The 21,742-nt window shown below is 39.0% G+C and overlaps 1 protein-coding gene across 3 annotated transcripts in view; it reads left to right on the forward strand.

The window, feature by feature from the left end:
• PCSK5 (proprotein convertase subtilisin/kexin type 5) overlaps positions 1-21,742 on the forward strand; it is a 257,001-nt gene that overhangs the window by 69,442 nt on the left and 165,817 nt on the right. For all 3 annotated transcript variants that reach the window (XM_072358970.1, XM_072358971.1, XM_072358972.1), the window contains exons 4-5: positions 4,079-4,222; positions 6,652-6,728. In XM_072358970.1, coding sequence (XP_072215071.1) covers positions 4,079-4,222; positions 6,652-6,728 — 221 coding nt within the window. The remainder of the gene's footprint in view (positions 1-4,078; positions 4,223-6,651; positions 6,729-21,742) is intronic.

Here is a 21,742-nt window from a genome sequence, read left to right on the forward strand (position 1 = left end):
ACATGCAGGGATTTACTGAATTAACTTGTTGGAGCCAGCACATGGGTTACAGAAGAAGTCAGTACTACAAAAAGTGCCTGTAATGGATAAGTAATGGAGTTGTCTTGAATACAAATTTAATGCATTATGAATCTTTCTGTTTTTGGAAAGAACAGTAATGTAATCACAGACAAAGAATAAGAGTTATGAGCATCATATTTTTCACTGAAAAAAACCAGCAACACACATATAGCCCTGTAAATTATTCTTTTCTGACCATAGCCATTGGTTAATCCTGTGAATACAGTAAACTATTCTATATTGATTTCTTGTTCTCCTCCATTGCATAAACAGGCATGAAATAATGTATGCTTACAATTGTTCATTCTGGTCTCTAATTGTAAATTTGTTTGTTAACTTGAGGAGTCAGTAAAGCTTAAGAACCAAATGCATTGCTGAAGTAAATGAAGTAAGCTCTCTAAAGTTGAACTGGCGATAAAATTGGTATTAAATATTTAATATGATACACTCTTGGAATATTTCCGTTGATACAGAGGCAGATACAGAAAGAAAAAAAAAAAAAAAAAGCAACAATTCAGTAAGGTATGACTTCAGAAGACAGTTATTATTTAATGAAATATATATATATATCTTGTGCTTGGGATGAAACATACCTTGTATTATCTGCCTGCTCCTGCTAGATCTTTAAAATATTGTGTGCAGCTGCACTGAGAAATTGTTTAAAGGTGAAACAAAAAGGAAAATAATATTTTTACTTATTTCTTCACTATTAATGTTTACTTTTCTTATCCTATTTTGTCACTTATTTATGTTTTAAAAACTGAAATGGTCCGTTTTTTCTAATCTCTTTCTGCCCACTAGTATGCAGGAGCTCTTCTAAGATCAGGAACATTTATAACGTAAATTAGATTCAAGATCTTCCACCTCAAGATTGTTTGTTAAAATTGTCTCATTCCGGTTATCATTTTTTGTTTCTCTGTACTCCCTCATACATTGATAAGATCTTGTCAGAGAAGTCATGGCAACTCCAAAACTCTAGAAAACAAATGCAGGATTCCTTATGAAGACTTACAGAGGATCATTTCTGAGAAACTATGTCACAGGATTAAATACCTATTTTTACTCTATTTTTTACGCTAACAGGCTTGGCAAAAGAGAGACTAGCATTTCATAGTCATTGTTCTTTTAATTTGATATTAAGTTCTGAAATTTTAAAAGGTTTTGGCCATTTATGATGCTTGATTTCTCACTTTCCCATTCAGTTTTGCTACCAATCCCTGGTTGATCACCAAGCCTAATAAAAATTAGTGCAGCAAAGAGCAAACATTGAAATAGCTAGTTTTTAAGAGTGAATTTCACAATACCGTTAAGAGATTCCAGACATATGTCTGACATTGAAAGCACCATGCAAAACAGAAAACGTTTCTAATGTTGTGTCTGCTTGCTAATTGCAGAGTCAGGCTTCCAGATCGTCTGTCCAAAGGTGCCTTATTCTTTTTTCTTTTTTCACTTATAATAATTGAATTTCAAGTGTGAAAAACGTTCTGTATTGCACATTTTCCCTACTAAAGCCCTTTTCCTTTCTGTGTGTCCTTCAACCGTCTTTGTATACAGGTTGAAGCTGAGAGTCTTTCAACCCTGTGGGCTGTTTCTATTAAATAATAGGAGTGGTATCATTAACATTTTCCAATTAAAAAGTCCAAAGAAGAACACCACAGTCTGAGTGCCTTTTAAAAATCTCAGTCAAGTTACTAATAGTAGCTGAATGAGACGTTGTTTATTCATTTTGATTGTAACCTCTCAGCAATAGATGAAACCAGTGTATGTTGAAATGACGCTAACTCACTGCAGCATGATACCAATGGGAAATTTCTAATTTACTCAATGTGCTGGAATTGGCAGAGAATACCATAAATTATTTTATTCCATAATTCCATACTCCAAATATAATGCATACTATTGTTTTTAAAATTCAAAAACAATTGTTCAAAGATTAGTCTGATAGAAATCTTGCAAACCCACAGCTTTTGTGCATTAACGTGAAAGGGTATGTTTTTAATTCTAAAAAGAAAGGGCTGGAAAAATACATTGAAAATTTGCCCACTGATGTAAAATTCAATCACTGTGACACACATAATTTTTATTATTGTGACATTGTTTTATTTATTTTTTTTTTTCATTTGGCTAACACTGAAAACTGAAACAGTGCTTCCAGATTCATTTGAAAACATGTCTCTGCTAAGCAGCTGATAATGTAATTTTGGATAAGTAGTAAAGAAGCAGCACATGGTTAAAGAAAAATAACAGAATGGAACCCAGCAGTGGAAAATTCCTTATAAGAAATATTTTTGAAGGTAAGAGGAATTTAAAGTGACAGGGAAAACGCAAGGAAACCAAGTAATAGATGGCATGTTATATGCTACTGAATATGGAACTGTGACATATGCTGTTTTATATAGTGTTTGAAGAGTAATCTGTCGCTAATATTAAAAAGCTTCTGGTAAAAGCCAAATCTTTGAGAGAAATGTGCCTAATCCAGAGGGATTAAAATTTTTAGTAATTAAAATTTAGGAAGCTGAGATCACTTGTTGGATCAAAAAAAAACCCAAACAAACAAAAAAAACAACCCTGGAATTTCATTGGTGAAAGGGGAAGAGAAGAATAGAAGAAGCGAGAGAAGGATAAAAAGAAGGTGAGATGGCAAAGAACAGCAAGGCATAGATGCTATTTTTAAATAAGACTTGAGGATAAGTAATATATCACTGTTGTATATAAGTAAAATAACTGTAAGGACTAAACCCCCCTCCTGCTATTGAACTACTCTTGTTTGGATGCATCTTCACTGCCTTTACACTCTCTGTCTATATGTTATGTATTCTATAATCCAATATTGTAAGTGGGCATGCTTTACCCCTGGAGTTTCTTTTATGCAGAAAGATTTTGTTTTTACTATCTTTGTGTCCAGTCTTGGAGCAGAGTAAGATAATCTGAACGTCAGTTTGATCGAGCACATCTCTTGAATGAGCTAACATAGCACGTGGTAAAACGACCAACGTCCCTTGTGTTTGACTACATAACTATAGGAAAACAGCTGATTAATTAGTCCCTTTTTACCACGATCACAAAGTAGCAGTTCATGTGAGGAAAGTGGGGGCAGCCGGTTGTGCCAGCATTACTGAGGGAAGAAGCAGTCATCTTCTGAAGATCTTGAAAGGCATTAACAACTCTTTGCTCAGCTTGCATGGTTTACTAGGTGGGAAGCGAACTAGCGAGCTCATCCCCCTTGAAGAGAGAATGAGATAGGCAGCAAAACAGCCAGAGGACCACTCGGCATTTCAGAGAAGGGGATGGAGGGGCAGGGTAATGGCCCAGTTAATTTTAGTGGAGGTCAGGGCTGGAAATCTTGAGGAAGAGGCTTTCAGTTTTAATTACAGTAAACTTTCTTTGTCTTGTCTACTACACCAGACTTAGTGCACTGAATGCTGTATCCCAGGCTGTTCTCAGTTGTGCTATCTGCAATTCTTCAGACACTTTCAGCTACAAGTTTTTCAGAGTGTTTGATTACAGGTTCTTAACTGCTGCTCGTCTCCTGCTGATACTGCACAAAACCTGCCAAAAGCCTTCTTTTGTAGATAGAGTTGAATCTGGATTACTTTCCAGACATTCTGTCAAGAAATTATACTGCACAGAAAGCAGGTTTTGTTTCCATGGCCATTCCTATACAGGCTTTTGTCTCCTTTTACCCGCATATGGTTTGTTTCTCTGAAAAAAAATTCAAATAATTCAAATGTACATTTCAAATGAGTATGCTTAACAGATGAGGATAGTTGCTTTATTTTACACACAGATCTTTGTGTTTCAGTGTGGCTAGGTGTTTCATTTTGCTGTTGCTTAACATGAAGGATATTCTGAAAGAAAAATAAACAGGCTTTTTTTTTTTTTTTTTTTTTTTATTTTCCAAGTCATATACTGTAGCTAGTTTAAATGGTAATGTTAATGTAAGTGGGATAGTATCTCAACCTCACACTGCTCACTAATCTGCAGCAACCAACATTTTTATCTCTTCTTCTCTCCCCAGCACTGCAGTGATAACACTCACCATTGCCAATCAGATATGAATATAGTAGGTGCTTGGAAGAGAGGTTACACTGGAAAGAATGTTGTGGTGACCATCTTGGATGACGGCATTGAAAGAAACCATCCAGACTTGATGCAAAATTATGTGAGTGTCTGTAGTTCGATTTGCTGCTTTATTATTAACTTGCAGTGAATTTGGTTAAATTCCTAGAAAGGTGGAGGGAGGGAAGAAGGAAGGAAAGTCTCATAAGAGGGTTTCCTCAAATGATAACACCAATGGGAGGAAGAAAGATGATTTTTGGTAGTTTGTGTTCATTTAGCTTAAAAGTATAATGAGTCTGAATGTCTTTAGTATCTGAATGCAACTTGTAGCTTAGTGCTGCATTTCTGAAGGGTTGGAGTTAATAATCAGATGATTTTTTTTCTCTTTTCTGTAGTTATTTTGCCAAATATCTTCAAACTCTCAGAACTTAGGAATGGAATACTCTGTTTTCCTTTTAACGTGAGCAGCTGAAGTCTGTTCTTGGCCAATTCATTTTGCTAGCAAGACAGTAGCTCTTTCAAAGGCTGCAATGCTAGGCGAATCCTTCCATGTATTTATTTTTAAAGCTATTTATCTTACTGCTAGAAATAATATTAAAGGAAAAGGATATGACTCACTCAATTAAAAACAGGTGTAGAATATTTTGGAGTCTTTATAGTAAATCCCTCTAAATTTCAATGAGCCTCCTCCCAGTTTGCTGTAGGAGAAGATCTGTGTGCTTTGTTTAAAAAAAAAAACAAAACAAAACAAAAAAGAAACAAACAAAAAAAAACCTACCTATGCCAGATATTTCATGTCACTTGGGAAGATTTGGTGATGGTTCATCATATTTAATGACTGTTTTAATATATCTTTGAAGGATTGCATAATGTTAGGAGAAGCTGCTTCTCTGGTGGGTGGCTTCTTTTGTTAACTTAAGAGCTTAAAGCTGCTCAGTGTGTCAGGGCCATGCTTTGCTGGAATGATTTTTCCTGAGCTTCAGAAATAGGCATTACCTGAAAGCACTTGACCTTAACAACCTTGTTATTTCTCTCAAAAGAAGTGTATGAATAGTACCTTCACACAAAATAAGAAAAAGAAAATGTAGTTGGGTTAAGTATAACTGTTGAAGATGACTATTGCAAAGCAATAGGGTGGCAAGGCACTGGCACAGGCTGTGCAGAGTAGCTGTGGATGGCCTATCCCTGCAGATGTTCAGGGCCAAGTTGGATGGGGCCCTGATCTGGTGTGTGGCAGACCTGTCTATGGCAGGGGGCTGGAATAAGATGATTTTTAAGGTTCCTTCCAACCCAAGCCTTTTTTCCCAGGTAGCATACCATCTTGACAAAACACTGAAGAGATTAAAGTGACAGCAGCATCTTTAACAACCCATCTAAAGCTACAAACATGTCTATAGTTTAAATCATTTTATTTTAAATTAGCAGTAATTACATCTGTGTTCTTCCTTATGCTGGATATGGAACATAGATCTGAAATACCTGGGAACGACTGCATAAACAAAAATGACAGCCCTTTGCCCTGTTTGTCAGTATATAGCTGATCCTAATGCGTGTCACATCTTTCCGTTTAATCTCTGAAATTGGTTAAACAAACTAAACATAACTTTACCCCTTCACTGAATGACCTAGATTGTATCGTGTGTCACTTCATCCCAGTACTGTCCTTCCACTGAATTTAAAGCAGCTATTTATTCCCCTACCGTCTCCTCTCTCCTTTTCCACTTGCCAAGAAGGAATTCCCCTAAAGCAGTACACATTGCTTGTTTGATGACAAATGCCTTCTATATGTCAGATTATTGCTGGTGTGACTGCAAACAGGAATATTTGAGGTGGATGTGGTAACTGGTTTTGAAAAAAGAAGAGATTAAAAAGAACTGCTTGCCATGTCAACACACTGCCTGCTACCACAAAGATTAATGGTAGCCATACAAACCAGTAGCTATTTACTCTACAAACTATTTTCAGCTGGAATAATCTTGGTAAAATTTGGAACAGAAGTGTGCAGATATCATAGCTATAACTGAAACAGTTACACTCCCAGACAAGTGGGAATGCAATTTAAGTCACATTTCAAGCTGTACTTTTTATAACAATATCCTTAAGAAACTTACATTGTTCCCTGCAACTGTTACTGAAATTTCAGTCATCATCTTGCAAAGAATCTTTATTGAATTTCAGAGTGTTCAGCAGAATCTGAATTTTGAAAATGAACTCTCTTAAGTTCCAAAAGATTCTGAGAAGGAATGCAGTCTTTTTGCTTGATGAAACAACACTTTCTTCTCTGCAATTGGATCTGTGTGTTTTCAGATCATTCATATTCTTCCCTTTTCCAAAAATAAAATAAAGTCTGTAAACGGTGTAATTATTAAATACATAATCCTTTCCTTTCTAAAAAATGTGATTATCATAGAACCACGGGAATGTTAGCTAACCTTATTACTTTCTTGTAGAAACCTGCTGAAGAATTTATAGGCCATGTGACCCAATGGCTAATTAATGAGAAACTGGTTTTCTTTCTCCTGTTGGCTACAGGATTCGCAGGCCAGTTTTGATGTCAATGGAAATGATTTTGACCCTATGCCTCGATACGATGCCAGCAACGAGAACAAGTAAGGCATTATGACAGTTATGACATTTTCAGTCTTGTTCATCAAAGAAAGAATACCAGTTATGCTCCAAAAGCCTAGGAAACTTGGATCCTAATAAAGCAGTGTGATTTGCATTTAAATATTTGTGAAATATGTATTTATGTCTCTTCCTTGCACACTGCATGACACTTGCTCTTTGAATGCATTTGGAGCAATCCAAAAACACATAGAAGAAATTGTTTGAGAATTCTGGGTGTGTGAAATGAACAATTTTCAACCCTTTTAGGACACAAAGTATAAGGAGTGACTCTTAGTGTTTTTATATTCCATCTCAGTGAGTTATTGGCAAGTTGTTATGTGTGATAACTGTGTTGGCTTCTGACTTCCTTGAACTTCAGAGGCTTTCTGTTTTGAAGGAATATGTAAGTTAGTAAGATTTTACTTTTTAATATAATCAGTCTTTTAACCTCATGGAGATTTTACATGTCGTTTGCAAAAAACTATATAAAGCACAAATAGCAATTCTGGCTAGCTGTAATATCAGTGTTATATGACTGGCTGAAAATATCTGCATGAGTGATGCATTTCCCCTTCAGAACATAGCTTCCTGGTATTTGTCATTCTAACTTTGCTATTCAGATTGTGAAAGGTAGGAGGGAAGTTAGTAGCAACACCTCACCTCATGTAGCAGGTTTCCTTTCTGTCCCAGTGGGTATTTGAGGGCAGGGTTTTTTAACTGTATATCTGTCAGAAAAAGTACTTTTATGTGGAATCACATGTATTAGAGGAATCCTGCTAGCTGTCAACATGCTGCCTGAACATATTGTTTTCTTGAGATTTGGGGGTTTCTTTTTTGTGGAAGGCAGTTAGTGCTACTTGTCTGCAAAAAACAGAATGCAAAAGGTGAAACTTTGTCCTTTACACAAATCAAATACTTTTGAATTTGTGTTTGTTTGTTTGTTTGTTTTTAACTTTTTTTTTCTTTTTCTTTTTCCTTTTTTTTCCCCTGCAATACCAGAAACTTTCCCCAGAAGAATGTAGCAGGTGTTAGGTTACTCACTGAGAGTCAACAGAACACTTAGTATTAACTTGACTGGAGGAATCAAGTAGAGCAAACTTAGATCACACCTTGATGGGAGAATGCCCATCAATATAGGAGGTAAAATACCTAAACATGTTAAAAAAGAGGAACTTGGTATTTGTAGCTACCTGTTATGTACAGGTGAACTAATCTTAGGGTGAATCTCAAGGAGCTACCGTAGGTACTTTCTTAAGATGGAATAACAACAAAACCTTCATGTGATTTCTGATGGATATCTTTTTGCTCAGTCAGCATGGTTCTCTCTGGTTGGCAGAAATGTGAAATACGTAAGAATTTAGCACTTAGAAAAAGCTTGGAAATAAATATTCATACATACATGACTAGAACTTCTGTTTAACATAAACAAGTGTTATGTTGGTGTTAATTTGAATAGTAATAATAGTTTATTTATTGGTGGCTTCAATCAGCATATGTTCTCACTAGTTATTATTTGATTCTGTTTGCTTATTGCCAAATATTTTTGTTTAGGAACAAGTACATAGAAGAACTGTTTCTTCCCCTTTTGCCCTTTAGGCATGTCTTTCTCATCCTATTTTCACACAGAATCTCAGTTTACTGGATTATATCTGTCTCTTTTTCACTAGAAATCTCCTGGAGCAAGAGTACTACAGGAGTATAAATAGATAAATTCAATAACACCCTTTGCTTTGAAATGTGTAAACATGCTGCACGTGCAGGCTAGTTTAAGTTTATACAAGGAAGAAAACATTGATGCAGAACAAATGGTAGAAAGACCCGGTGGCTGTATTGACTCACTTAGTGACAAGCCAAGAATTTCAGAACCACATGCTTGTAATGAAAATGCTAATACTACACTGAAATTTTTTAGGAGATGTCCTCAAGACAAACATACACTGAAACAGAGGAATGAATAAAAAAGGTCTATCAACTCCTAATCTTTCCAAGTTCTTTTGGTTTCTCTTCTCTTCTCTTCTCTTCTCTTCTCTTCTCTTCTCTTCTCTTCTCTTCTCTTCTCTTCTCTTCTCTTCTCTTCTCTTCTCTTCTCTTCTCTTCTCTTCTCTTCTCTTCTCTTCTCTTCTCTTCTCTTCTCTTCTCTTCTCTTCTCTTCTCTTCTCTTCTCTTCTCTTCTCTTCTCTTCTCTCTCTCTCCTCTCCTCTCCTCTCCTCTCCTCTCCTCTCCTCTCCTCTCCTCTCCCCTCCCCTCCCCTCCCCTCCCCTCCCCTCCCCTCCCCTCCCCTCCCCTCCCCTCCCCTCCCCTCCCCTCCCCTCCCCTCCCCTCCCCTCCCCTCCCCTCCCCTCCCCTCCCCTCCCCTCCCCTCCCCTCCCCTCCCCTCCCCTCCCCTCCCCTCCCCTCCCCTCCCCTCCCCTCCCCTCCCCTCCCCTCCCCTCCCCTCTCCTCTCCTCTCTTCTCGCCTTCTCTTCCCTTCTCTTCCCTTCTCTTCCCTTCTCTTCCCTTCTCTTCCCTTCTCTTCCCTTCTTTTCTTTTCTTTTCTTTTTTTTCTTTTCTTTTCTTTTCTTTTCTTTTCTTTTCTTTTCTTTTCTTTTCTTTTCTTTTCTTTTCTTTTCTTTTCTTTTCTTTTCTTTTCTTTTCTTTTCTTTTCTTTTCTTTTCTTTTCTTTTCTTTTCTTCTTTTTTTTTTTTTTTTTTTTTTTTTTTTACAACTGGGGAATTTCATGTGGTGTCATCAGTACCAAAGATTAGAATCAGCAAATGTGCTATAAATTTTTGGTGGCAAATAAAAAAAAAAAATCCTTGTTTTGGCATATGATAAATCTTATAACTGCAATCTAGATTTCTGAAAGCATTAGTCACTTTCAAATGGAATACTAACATACTGCCATAAATTGTTTGCAGTCCAGAGCCCATAGACATTGCTAGTCAGCATGCTACAACAGCTAATTTGTATGGCTAACTACTTCAGACAAGCCCCAGCTTTGAACTACATGCCTGCATTTTATACCCATACTGAGCATTGGAAGAGTAAAACCAGTGACCTCCACTTCTTATCCCATGTTCTCTCATTACTCTTCCTTTTTCAAGCCATTGTGCAATGTACCAGAGTAAAGAACTAATCAAGCTGCAAATGGTGCCATCAGAATGGCAACAACTAATTTCATTTTCATCAGTTACGTTATTCATCTTATTCTGAGGCCAGAGAAGAGTTAGACAAGTGGGGAGAATGATGGATGGCCTGCATCTCTCACTGGAATGACCAGTTTCACTGAGATAAGGTGACAGCACCCCAAGCACCCATGACTACTGTCTATGAAACTGAGAGTGATGTTGTCAGCCGTAATCTCCAAGGAATTTTGAGAAATGATGTGACAGTCAGCCTACCGCACAGATGAGCTGCCAGTTTGCATCATATCCTATGCCCTAAGTCCCTACAAACACACTTTGGGACTCACCCTGTACATGATGATGGTCCTGTTCTTGGAGCTGAGACACGGTGAGGGCACACTCAGAGGCCTCCCAGTTTAGGTGCACTGTCAGAAATTCAAGTCTTTTCAGTGCTGTGAGGAGCCACATAATGTCCAGCTGTGAGTCAAAGTTGAATCTTTCCCTTCACCCAGGCACCAAAGCTATTACTTTCTTACAAAGCATGTCCAGAGGAGGAGACTGCTTTCTATTTTGTTGCAAGTTAAAGTATTTTGTGGGAAGTAACACTGGACCAATTCATTCTTTCCTAAAGCAGGGACATATGAGTTTTCCACCCTCACCTGGTGTTTTCATCTACCCTGTTGGTTCTGAGGTGAGATGTGGTGGAAGAACAGACACTGCATTGTACTGAGCTCCATCAGTATTGTCAGGAGGTGCAGGTGTCAGTGTAGACTCAGCTTTTGCACAAAGAAGCGATGTAGAGCATGCTTTCAGTGTAAGATTACTTCACTGCCTAACCTCTGCTTAGATGCTCAGTATTTCCTATTAGCAAATACGCTTAGCCTGGAAAGCAGTACCTAAGTTCCTTCCCTAATTCTCTCTGGACTCATCAAGAATTAAATGTTGATGTAAGCACTGAAAAGCCCAGCTAGGACTCTGTCTGTATTTTTAGACACCTAAATTATCTTGAGATATCAGGACAGGAATTCTAATTATCCAATGCATGCGGTCATTTGGCAGTACACACCTCAAGTTCTGCCTGGAAGGTGAGGTAAGCACAACCAGGGAGCATTCTGAAAGCCATACTTCGCAAAGATTTAGCAATGTGCAAGATAATTCAGTTAATTCTCACATCCTGCCATAGGAACTGGACAACATTACATAATGTTCAGTCGTGTCATCCAGTAAAGGTGGGGATGTACAAATGGACTAGTTTATGACATGATCTAGTTTACTCTGTTTCATGTTGTAACAATGCTTTAAAGGGTGGAATGATAAGGAGTACAAAAGAAATGCTGTAAGAAAAAGCAGGTGTCTTTGTACTGCTTTGGATGCAGCTGTAAACTATCAAGATCTATTTGCTAGCTTTTCACTTTTAATTAGTGGTGACCACTTTCTGTTGCTGAGGCCTATTAGTGGCAGAAAAAGTAAAAAAACTGAGGCCTTGTGAAGAGGCAGTTGATAAACAGAGCAGCACTTTCCAGAATGATTCTCTTTAAGATTTAACTTAAATCTTTGTATTAGCTATGGAGAATGGGAGACTAGAAAGAAGCACTGGGTTAGTCTCTCAAGGCTTGTAGTCAAAATCAGGGTGGGTCGATAGTTTCTTTAACTACTATGGTATGTAGGAGTCCTGCCAGAGGTTTACTTTGGTTTCTACAAATTGGCAGCAAATCACAAAGCTCGTAAATAGTACAGGCCTATACTAGAACTTCCTTTTGCTCAGAGGCTAGAGACAGCAGTCAGCTGTGGATGAAGTTGTTACTGGTATGCAAAGTATCTTGTTTTGATTTACTGCTAAGTACTGCTGCTTAATCCTTTTTCTGTTATTCTACAATTACCTGTATACAATTGTGCATTGCTAATCACAGGCCCTTGAACAGAAAGCAGATGGACTCACTTAAATTTGCTCTGCTCATTGTATAGCTATAGAAATTAAATGCATATATATATATGTATATATATGTATGTATGTATTAATGTGCTTTGTTATTTTGGCCAAACAAGAATGTGTTTTCCATAATAGATTTCTCGTGATGGTATTTCAGAGCTTAGATCTGATTCTGCAGGCAGGTATTTTTGAAAACAGGACCTTTAAAAAAACTTTTAAATAATAACCAGTTGTTTTTGATGCTGTTTTTATTAAACTTGGGCAAGAAAAATTAAAAATAAGACGTCATTCCCGTTTTATGTATACCAGCTGACTCTTTCGAATGTCTTTTCAACATTTTTCAGTAATGCATCCCTTTACATAAACAATTTGTTTAAAAAACCTTCTTAGTTATCTTTTAATGAGACTTCTGGGAGACAATAATTTTTACTTTTCAAAAGCCATGCAGCTACTCATCTCCAAACTGCAGGATCTGGACAGCCTTACTTCTTATCACACAGTAACAAAAAAGTTAACGAGTTAATGAGTTTCAGTCCTGCTTGATTCAGCATATTGGATATTTTTCAGTGGCAAATGAATACATCCATTCCAGTTCATTGTTACTTTCTTTTTCCAGTCACATCAATGGATGTAGTTGCACAATAAAATGCCACAGGCTTAATATTTTTCCAGCAGTGGCAAACTGCTAGTTTGTACCAGCTGCTTATGTCGGAGTCCTCTAGTATGTCCTAAGCCATTTAATCAGAACATTAGTTGTCAAAATATTAATATTGTCAAATATTTGACAGAGCGATCACCTTCTGTTTTCTCCTTGATGGTCAGTAAATTAGAAGTAAAAATCTTCATGGACTGCTGTGACACTATTCAGAACAGGTGTCTGAGGAACCAAGCACAGTCAAACACAGAAAGCATGAAGTCTGTCACTGCTGCCTAGAATGATCGTTCAAAAAAGGTTCCACTATAGCTTTGCAATAGAAAGAGTTCACAGAATCACAGAATCACCAAGGCTGGAAAAGACCTAAAAGATCATCCAGTCCAACCTTTCACCTGTTACCAATAGCTCCCAAGTTGCTGAGAAGTGGAGATGTCTGTCTGTATAGTTTTATATATTTCACAGAGTCATAGAATTGATCCTTGTCCAGCCTGGCCTGGAATATGTCTGGGGATGGGACATTCACCACACCTTTGGACAACATGTTCCAGCGCCTCTTCACCCTTACTGAAAACACTTCTTCCTTACATCCAGACTAAAATTAAATTATGTCCCCTCATTGGGTTTGAAACAATTTCCTCACATCCAATCACAACCAGCCTTGCAAAAAAAGTCTGTCCCTTCCTTTCTTATAGCCCACCATCGTGTACTGGAAGGCCATTATGAGATCTTTCTTTAGCCTTATCTTATCCTGACTGAACAGCCCCGTAGCTCTCCGCCTGTCTTCATAGCAGAGAGGTACCATCCCTGAGATCATATTTGTAGCCCTCCTTCAGATGCACTCCAACAGGTCTGTGTCTCTTCTGCACTGAGGGCTCTACATCTGGATGCAGTACTCCTGGTGAGTCCTAACTAGCAGAGTAGAGGGGCAGATTCACCTTCCTAGAGCTGCTGGACAGTCTTGATGCAGCCCAGAATACAGCTGGCTTTCTGGACTGCAAGAGCACATTCCTGGCTTGATTACCAGTATGCAGCTGTTGCTATTGTTTTGCCAATGACTGTGTCATATGTTGAAGACAAAACTTAAGGGAAGATAAGCTGTACTGAGAAGCACTGCTGCACCATCTAGTGCTGTATCATTTGTGTGGAAAAAAAAAACAAGGTTGCTGTCAGATGGCTAGTCACAAAAACAACAACAAAAGGAGCTCAGTGAAGTTTTAAACCCGTCACTTCTTTTCCTCTGTGCCTCAAGATTTTCCAGCAACACTGAGCTGCAGATCACAAGGTCCTCATCTACACAGGAAGGTCCTTGGTAAGGTGATGCTTAAGCTGTGGACAGATGCTATGGAGATAACTTGGAGCAAGGTATCAACTTTTAATATGGAGTATTTTTCAGAGGGCATCTGTATTCTTGGCGTCTGTCTGATGCGTAATTTAATTCTTCTTGGCTTTCTCCAGCATCTAGAGGCTGAAAAGCTGAAGGATTCAGTAGCAGTGTAATTTGGCTGTGTCTTCTATACAATGCCAACAAATTATCTTTTAAAATAGGCTTCTTGAGCTCCAGAAGGGTTAGTGCCATGATCACTCGGTCTCCAGGGCCTGTCAATGCTCTTGGTGAAGAACCTTTTCCTAAGCCCCACACTACCCCTCTACTGATTCAACTCCATGCTATTTCTTCAGGTCCTGTTGTCATCAACAGAGAGAAAAAGTCAGTGCCTGCCCCTCTGTATGTAGGATTTTAGTGAGGATTATCAGGAAACTGTAGATTTTAGATTCTATTCTTTGAGAATTGGTGAAGTATTCACTTCTGAAAACCAGTTCTAAGCTATGGGTGTATTTTTGCTTCCCTGGGCCATGTGAATGAAGAGGAATTGTCTTGGGCTGATGTTTGGGTTATTGCTGATTGATGAGCACGTGCCTGGGGCCAAGGCAGGCCACTAGGTGGGGAAGAGCCACCACCATGATAGTGTGAGGCAGGGATGAGGGTAATTACTAGCTGTCCAGGACCATGTGCAGCCTGTGGGCAGAAGATTGCTCATATCTGGTCCAAACCAAACAATGAAATAACACAGAGGCTGATGGTATAGAAGGTACAGTCAGAGACTGCAATCCTGCTTTATCATATTTTGGTTCTATTCTGAATTTAAACTTGATGCCCTTACGACCAATATCTTATTGCACTATAGTTTTAGCAGATGTGAATAATGAAGTAGGGTTCAAGATGTGTCAGCTTATAGTGAGATTTGACACATTTTACAAGAAGTGGTTGTGATTTGTCAGCTGTCTTCAGAGTCAATTATGATCTAATCACCCAACTAAGTGCTTAGTGGCATGATACAGTGTGGAGGTCATGAGATGTTAGATATGTGTTGCTAATGGTCCCAGTATAGTAACTGTGAGAATTAGGAAGGTAAATGTTGTCTTAAAGCTCAGCTTGTAAAATTGTGCTTTGCTGAAATAGCCTTACTCTACAGATTAGTTTGGAGACTTTTTCTTCCTTTCCATTTTAACTGTTGCTTGGAGTCCCTGTACACTGTTATTCAGTGAATATGCCTGTCCTTTGCAGGGCCACAGCTCAGAGGTAATCCTCGTGCATCTGTTGTATCACTCAGACGAGGACTGAGAGACCAGATCTATGGCTGTAACCTTTCTGGAGGGGAAAAAATGCATTCCTTGAAAGAAAAATATTTTAAGAACACAAGACAAGAATCATCACCACTTATTGCACTTAATTATGTTTTCATTTTAATCTAAAACAGGCATTAAACCTAAGGAAAGAGATAACATCCATATTAAATCTGGACAGAAAGCAAGCAAAGTGTTGACAGTCTTGTGCTTTCCTGCTCCAATATATAACATGTTCATCAAGGATTCTGAGAAGTAGTAAGGTGGACGCTGCAATCACTGGTAGCTGGGGATTACCTGTGATAGAAAGGAAGCAGCCCTTATCAGGCTGATCCATTCACATACAACAAGTACCTTTGTTGCTGGTCTCTATGGTTAGTCACTTGGAAGAACATTTTATTCTAACTAGTTAATGAAAAAATCATTAGACTACACTGTTAATTCAGCAGCCTTTTCATCCAGGTTGCAACTTAAAAAGTAGAAATTACCCTAATACAGATTTGTCAAACTGCCAAAAATTGCCTTTTTCGGTAAAGTTGTCTAACCTACTCATTATCACACTGCATTACATAATCATTTGTGAAGTGCTCAAATGATTTGAGTTAGAATTTTCTGAGAGCCAAGGGAAAGACATTACTTGGAGTAATCATTGAAACTGAATCACAGTGAAAAACAAATTTCAGTTGGAATTCCAGTTGCTCACGGAATAAAACTGTAGTCCTTTCTCATCACCTTGGTATAAGTTCTTGAGTGATTTCTTCTGGTGTTTCATGAAGTTTTCCTTTTCCAAATTTATAAAGCTCTCAAAGTCTCGAATGTACAACCACAACACTAGAGGAAAGTCTTTTTCCTGTTTCTAATTATTGAAGTACCAGACAATGAGCTCACAAGTGAAATGACATTCTGAAACATTATGCAATTGCTTCTAGTTCTTTTATGTAAATAATTGATAACAATGAGTCAGATCTTCCCTTTCCTTTCAAAATCAACAATAGAAGTACTATTAGCTTGCGTAGTTATTTTATTTTTGACGTTCACTTTTCTGAAGTTAGAAATTGAAGTGGTTTGTTTTGGTGGTTTGGTTGTGGGTTTGTTTTGTTGTTGTTTGTTTGTTTGTTTTGGTTTTGGTTGTTTGGTTGGTTGGTTGGTTGTTTTTCTTCAGAATGCCTTTTTCCTGGATTCTGTATTTCCTCTAACTATGAATATTTATTTTGAGGTTTTAAACTTAGGAGGAGAGAATCTACTACTACTGTATAGAAGTTTAGATTTGCTGCAATGGCAGACTAGTTTCAGACTCCACGCATTTATACATGTAGGTCTACAGCCAAGCAGAATTTGAGAGCAAAACCACATTTTTGTGTGTTATTCCTTTTTTACATTGTAGGTATTAGAGAAAGCAGATGAGTTGATCTGTGTTTTGTTTGTGGTAATTGGTTTTGCCAGCTGACTTCACAGTAGTCAACTCAGTCAGATGCAGTGCAAAATGTGGTTCATTGAGACTACTCAGCCAGCGTGTACAAACACAAAGTATAGGATTGATTCCCCCTTTAATACTTGTGGCAATAAAGGCAAACCTCTAATTACAAGTTTGATAAAGCAATTGTGAATCCAGCATCAAAAGCCTTTTAACTCAATCTTTTTTTTCTAAAAAAATATGTTTTTAACAGGCAAGTTCTGCAAAGTTATGCTATAAGCAAATGTTCTAATGGATTTAATAGATGTTTTTCTAAGACATTTTCAGGATAAAACTCTCAGATATAGCTTTTTTTTTTTTTTTTTTTTTTTGGTAAATGAAAAATGATATGTCTGTGTAGATTTATTGCTGTAGGCAGGTTTTTTATTTCAAGCTTTGTTTTACATTAGCGTGATTCTGTAATTTATCTTAAAGATACACGGTCAAATTACTTCATTTGACACTTAAAGCAAAATGAGATATTTCTTTTGAAGGCAAGTTACTGCTTTTTTCCTGAAGGAAAGCAATCAAGGTAGAGAATTCCAGATGAAGTGCAGAAATGAGTATCCATCATAAATATACATTGTGCGGCTGTGTTATATACTACAGAAGTTTAACCTGTTTAGAAAATGAATTGTTTTGCTATAGAGTCCTTAAAAAATAAAAAAAAAATAAATCATCAAATTTCTGATTTTTGCAAACTGATGTAGAGGCTCTAACCAGTTTATTTCTCAAATATGTGAGATGGCAAGTTTGAAGGATGAGGCCAAAGAGTACCCAACAGTAGATAATAAGAAGGCATATCTTACTTTTCCTTCCAGCACAGACCTATTTCCCTGCATTAGTCTTCTTAGCACTCTATAAAAGTCAAATGGACTGCTGCTAATTTGTTTCCTACCCCAGCAAGTGTGTGAGAATTAGCCTTTTTACACTAACTCCTGTACACCAGAGAGCATGAGGAAACTCTGCTCATGCTTAATCCAGTAATATGTCTCCTTAAAAAAAAAAAAAAAAAAAAAAAAGGAAAAAAAGAAAAACTAACAAAAAGAAATAATAATAATAATAATAATAATAATAATTTAAAAAAAAAAAAAGAAACCACCTCACACTAAGTGTATGATTTGAACTTCTTTAAACAATTACCTCACAGGACTTTGAAATGGAGATAGCCCCGAATAGAAATGGGTTGTCCTTTTAGTGCACAACATAAAGAATCTCAAAATCCTAGAATGGCTTGGGTCGGAAGCAACCTCAAAGGTCACCTAGTTCCAAGTCCTCTGCCATAGGTAGGGTCACCAGCCACTAAGTCAGGCACTAGAACAGGCTGCCCAGGGCCCCATTCAACTTGGCCTTCAGCATCTCCAGGGATTGGGCATCTGCAACTTCAATGGGCAGCCTGTTCCAGCACCTCATAACTCTCACTGAAAAAGTTTCCCCTGACATCTAATCTAAATCTCCCCATTTCCCCTTGCCCTATCACTGTATAGCCATGTAAAAAGTTGATTTATCTCCTGTTTATAAGATTCCTTTAATTACTGTGAAGTCACAGACAGGCCTAATCAGAGCCCTCTCTTCTCTAGAACAAGCCTAACTTCCTCAGCTTGTCTCTGTAGGAGATGCTTGATCCCTCTGATAATCTTTGTGGGACATCTCTGGATCCATGACAAAAGCTCCACATCTTTCTTGTGCTGAGAGCCCCAGGCCTGGACACGGCATTCCAGACGGGGCCTCAAGAAGGAAAAGGAGAAGTGGGCAATCATGTTCCTCACTCCTCTGGGCAGGACACTGTTAGCCTTCTAACAAGTGCTTGTTAGAAGACTAACAGTGCAAGCTGCAAGTGCACACTTCTAGCTCATATAAAATTTTTCATCAACCAGGATACCAGGTTCTTCTTGGAAGGGCTGCTATCAAGGAGTTCTTTTTATCCCAGTCTATACATGTGTCTATTATTGCCTTGACCCAAGTGCAACACTTCACACTTGGCCTTGATGTACCTCATTAGTTATGCATGGGCCCACCTTTTGAGCTTATTCAGATCCCTTTCAGTGGCATCCCTTCACTCTGTCTTATCAGCTGCACCACTCCGCTAGCTGTTGTCCACAGACTTGCTGAGGGTGCACTCAATCCCCTTGTCTATGTCTATGATAAAGATGTTAAAGAATACTGAACCTCTGGGGGGCACCACATGTCACTGGCCTCTACCTGGATGTGGAGCAATTGACTGCAGCCATCTGGCTGAGACCTTCCACCCAATTCTTTATAGACTGAATAATACACCTTTAAAATCCACATTTCACCAATTTAGAGATAAGGATGTGGTGTGGGATCATGTCAAAGACATTGCACAAGTCGACGTAGACAACATCAGTTGCACTTTGTCCACCAGTGCCATCACTCCATCATAGCAGGCCACCACCAGACTAGTCAGGCACAATCTGCCTTCAGTGAAGTTGTTCTGGCTGCCTCAGATCACCTCCTTGTCTCACATGTGCCTTAGCGTGCCTTCTAGGACAATCTGATCCATGATCTTCCCAGGTTCAGAGGTGAGGCTCACCAGCCTGAAGTTCCCTGGGTCTTCCTCTCTCCCTTTCTTGAAAATGGGAGTGTCCTTTTCCCAGTCACTGGGGGACTTTACCTGACAGCCATGTATTTTCAGTTATGATGGAGAGTGGCTCAGCAACCACATCAGCCAGTTCCTTCATGGCCCTGGAAAGCATGTCATCAGGCCCTGTAGACTTGTACACATTAAGTTTCATTGGGCAGGCTCAGAATTGTTCTTCTCTTACAGTGGGAGGGATTTTGCTCCTCCTGCTCTCACGTAGAGGTTCAGGGATATGAGGCTCAGAGATGTGAGTGATCCAAAAAACCTGGCTGCCAGTGAAGACTGAGGCGAAGAACTTATGTAGCACCTTAGCCTTCTCTATGTCTGTTGTAGCTGATTTTCCCTTCTCATTTACCAGAGGGGGTGTGCTTTCTTTGGCCTTTTTCTTCTGAGCAGTGTAACTGTGGAATCCTGTCCTTTCTTGTTATTTTATGCATTCCTCGCCACATGCAGTTCCATCTGTACCTTGATTTTCTGAATTGCATCTCTGCATGTCTGGACAATATGCCTCTGTTCTTCCCAGGCAACACGTGCCTGCCTCCACTGCTTGTACATGTCCTTCTTATCCATCAGTTTGACCAGCAGGTCCTTGGCCAACCATCCAGGTTTCCTGTCTCCTCTGCTTGTTTTCTTGTGCTAGGGGGCAGAGAGCTCTTGTGCTCTCAGAAAGGCATCCTTAAAGAATAGCTACTTCTATTCCACTCTGAATGGAACTTAGGATTAAGCACAGTGCATATCTAATTGAAATTGTAGTCAGAATTCAAAAACAGGTAGGTAACATTTTTTTTTTAAACTAGAACTTGGTGAAGATTTGGAGTTATAAAATATTTCAAACTGTTGCCACACTGCAAAAGCAGTCATACACTACTACAAGTGGAGTATGCAGAATGGGTAGTGGGTAAAGAGCTATCCATTGTCTGCCTGCATGTCACTGTATTACTGCTCCTCTGTGAAAACATTGCCCCAGAATCTTTACAACTGTCTATGTTTTCCTTGTATGAAGCAACAAACATACCTTTTTTCACCAAAAGTGTTGTCCCAGACTGTTTTTGCTTGGTCCAGTGGGCAGCTTTTGCTGCAAAGCACATCTAAACATGAAAGTCTGGATCTGCTTTCTTGTATCTATATGATGTGCTTTATTTCTGCTTATATGTGCTTTCAGTAGAAAGCTTTCATCTGCTACATATTTTTAGAAGCTTGTAATTTTTCCATTTCATTTCTCATTACACAGAAATGATAGGGCTTACTGTGGAAGATTTAAGGTAAAAGGAGATACATCAAACACTTGATATGTATGCGGCTGCTATGTATCTGTCAGTCTTGGTCACAGAATAATAGAATCACAGAATATTTTGTAAGGAATCTTAAAGACAACTTAGTTCAAACCCCCTTGGCATGAAGAAGATTGTCATTCACTAAATTAGTTTGTTCCATCCAAGCTGGCCTTGAACACCTCCGGGGGTGAGGTATCCAGCTTCCCTGGGCAATGTGTTCTAGTGCCTCAGTGCTCACTGAGTAAAACATTTCTTCCTAATTTCTAACCTAAACATAGCCAGTTTCAGTTTAAAGTAATTGCCCCTTGTCCAATCCAGGAAAAGAGTTCCTTTGCAGCATTCCTGTAGGCTCTGTTTAGGTACTGGAAGGCTTCCATGAGATCTCCTCAGAATCTTCTCTTCTCTTCTTAGGCTGAATAACCCTAACTCTGTAAGCACGTCTTCACAAAAATGGTGCTCACCCCTCTGAGCATCTTTGTGGTCCTGAACACACTTGAATATGTCTGGGTCCTTATGCTGCAGGCCTCAGAGTTGAACACAGTACTCTAGATGGGATTGCAGAAGGATGAAAACCATTAATTAGATTAAATAGTGGCTGATACAGTGTCTGATTACAGTGGGATAAAGTGCACACTCAGCAGTTTTGCAGATGACACCAAGCTGAGTGATGCAATTAACACCCTAGAGGTGTCCTGGACAGACTGGAGAGGTGGGCCCCTTCCAACCTCATGATGTTCAACAAGACCAAAGGAACATCCTTCACCTGATTCAGGGCAATCTGAAACACAGATTCAGGCTGGCTGGTGAATAGCTTGAGAGCAGCTCTGAGGAGAAGGGTTTAGGAGTGTTGGTTAATGAAAGATCCAACATGAGCCAGCAATATGCACTTGCAGCCCAGATGGCCAGTCATATCCTGAGTTGCATCGAGAGAAGCATAACCTGGCTGTTGAGGGAGGTGATTCTGCTCCTCTACTCTTCTCTTGTGAGACCCCACCTGGAGTACTGTGTCCAGTTCTGGGGGCCCCAAGACAAAAAGGACATAGAGTTGTTGGAGCAGGTTCAGAGGAGGGCCACAGATATGATCAGAGAGATGGAGCACCTGCCCTGTGGGCCGGTTGAGGGAATTGGGGCTCTAGCATAGAGAAGAGAAGGCTCTGGGGGGACACTGTAGCAGCATTCTAGCACCTGAAGGGGACCTACAGAAAAGCTGGGGAGGGCGTGTAAGCACACAACAAGGGGAAATGGCTTTAAACTGTGAGAGGGTAGATTGAGACTAGATATTTGAAAGAAATTATTTACTGTGAGACTGGTGAGACACCAGAACAGGTTGCCCAGAGAGGTTGTGGATGCCCCCTCCCTAGAGGCATTTAAGGCCA

Source organism: Excalfactoria chinensis, chromosome Z (assembly GCF_039878825.1).
Source record: "Excalfactoria chinensis isolate bCotChi1 chromosome Z, bCotChi1.hap2, whole genome shotgun sequence".
Taxonomy (NCBI): domain Eukaryota; kingdom Metazoa; phylum Chordata; class Aves; order Galliformes; family Phasianidae; genus Excalfactoria; species Excalfactoria chinensis.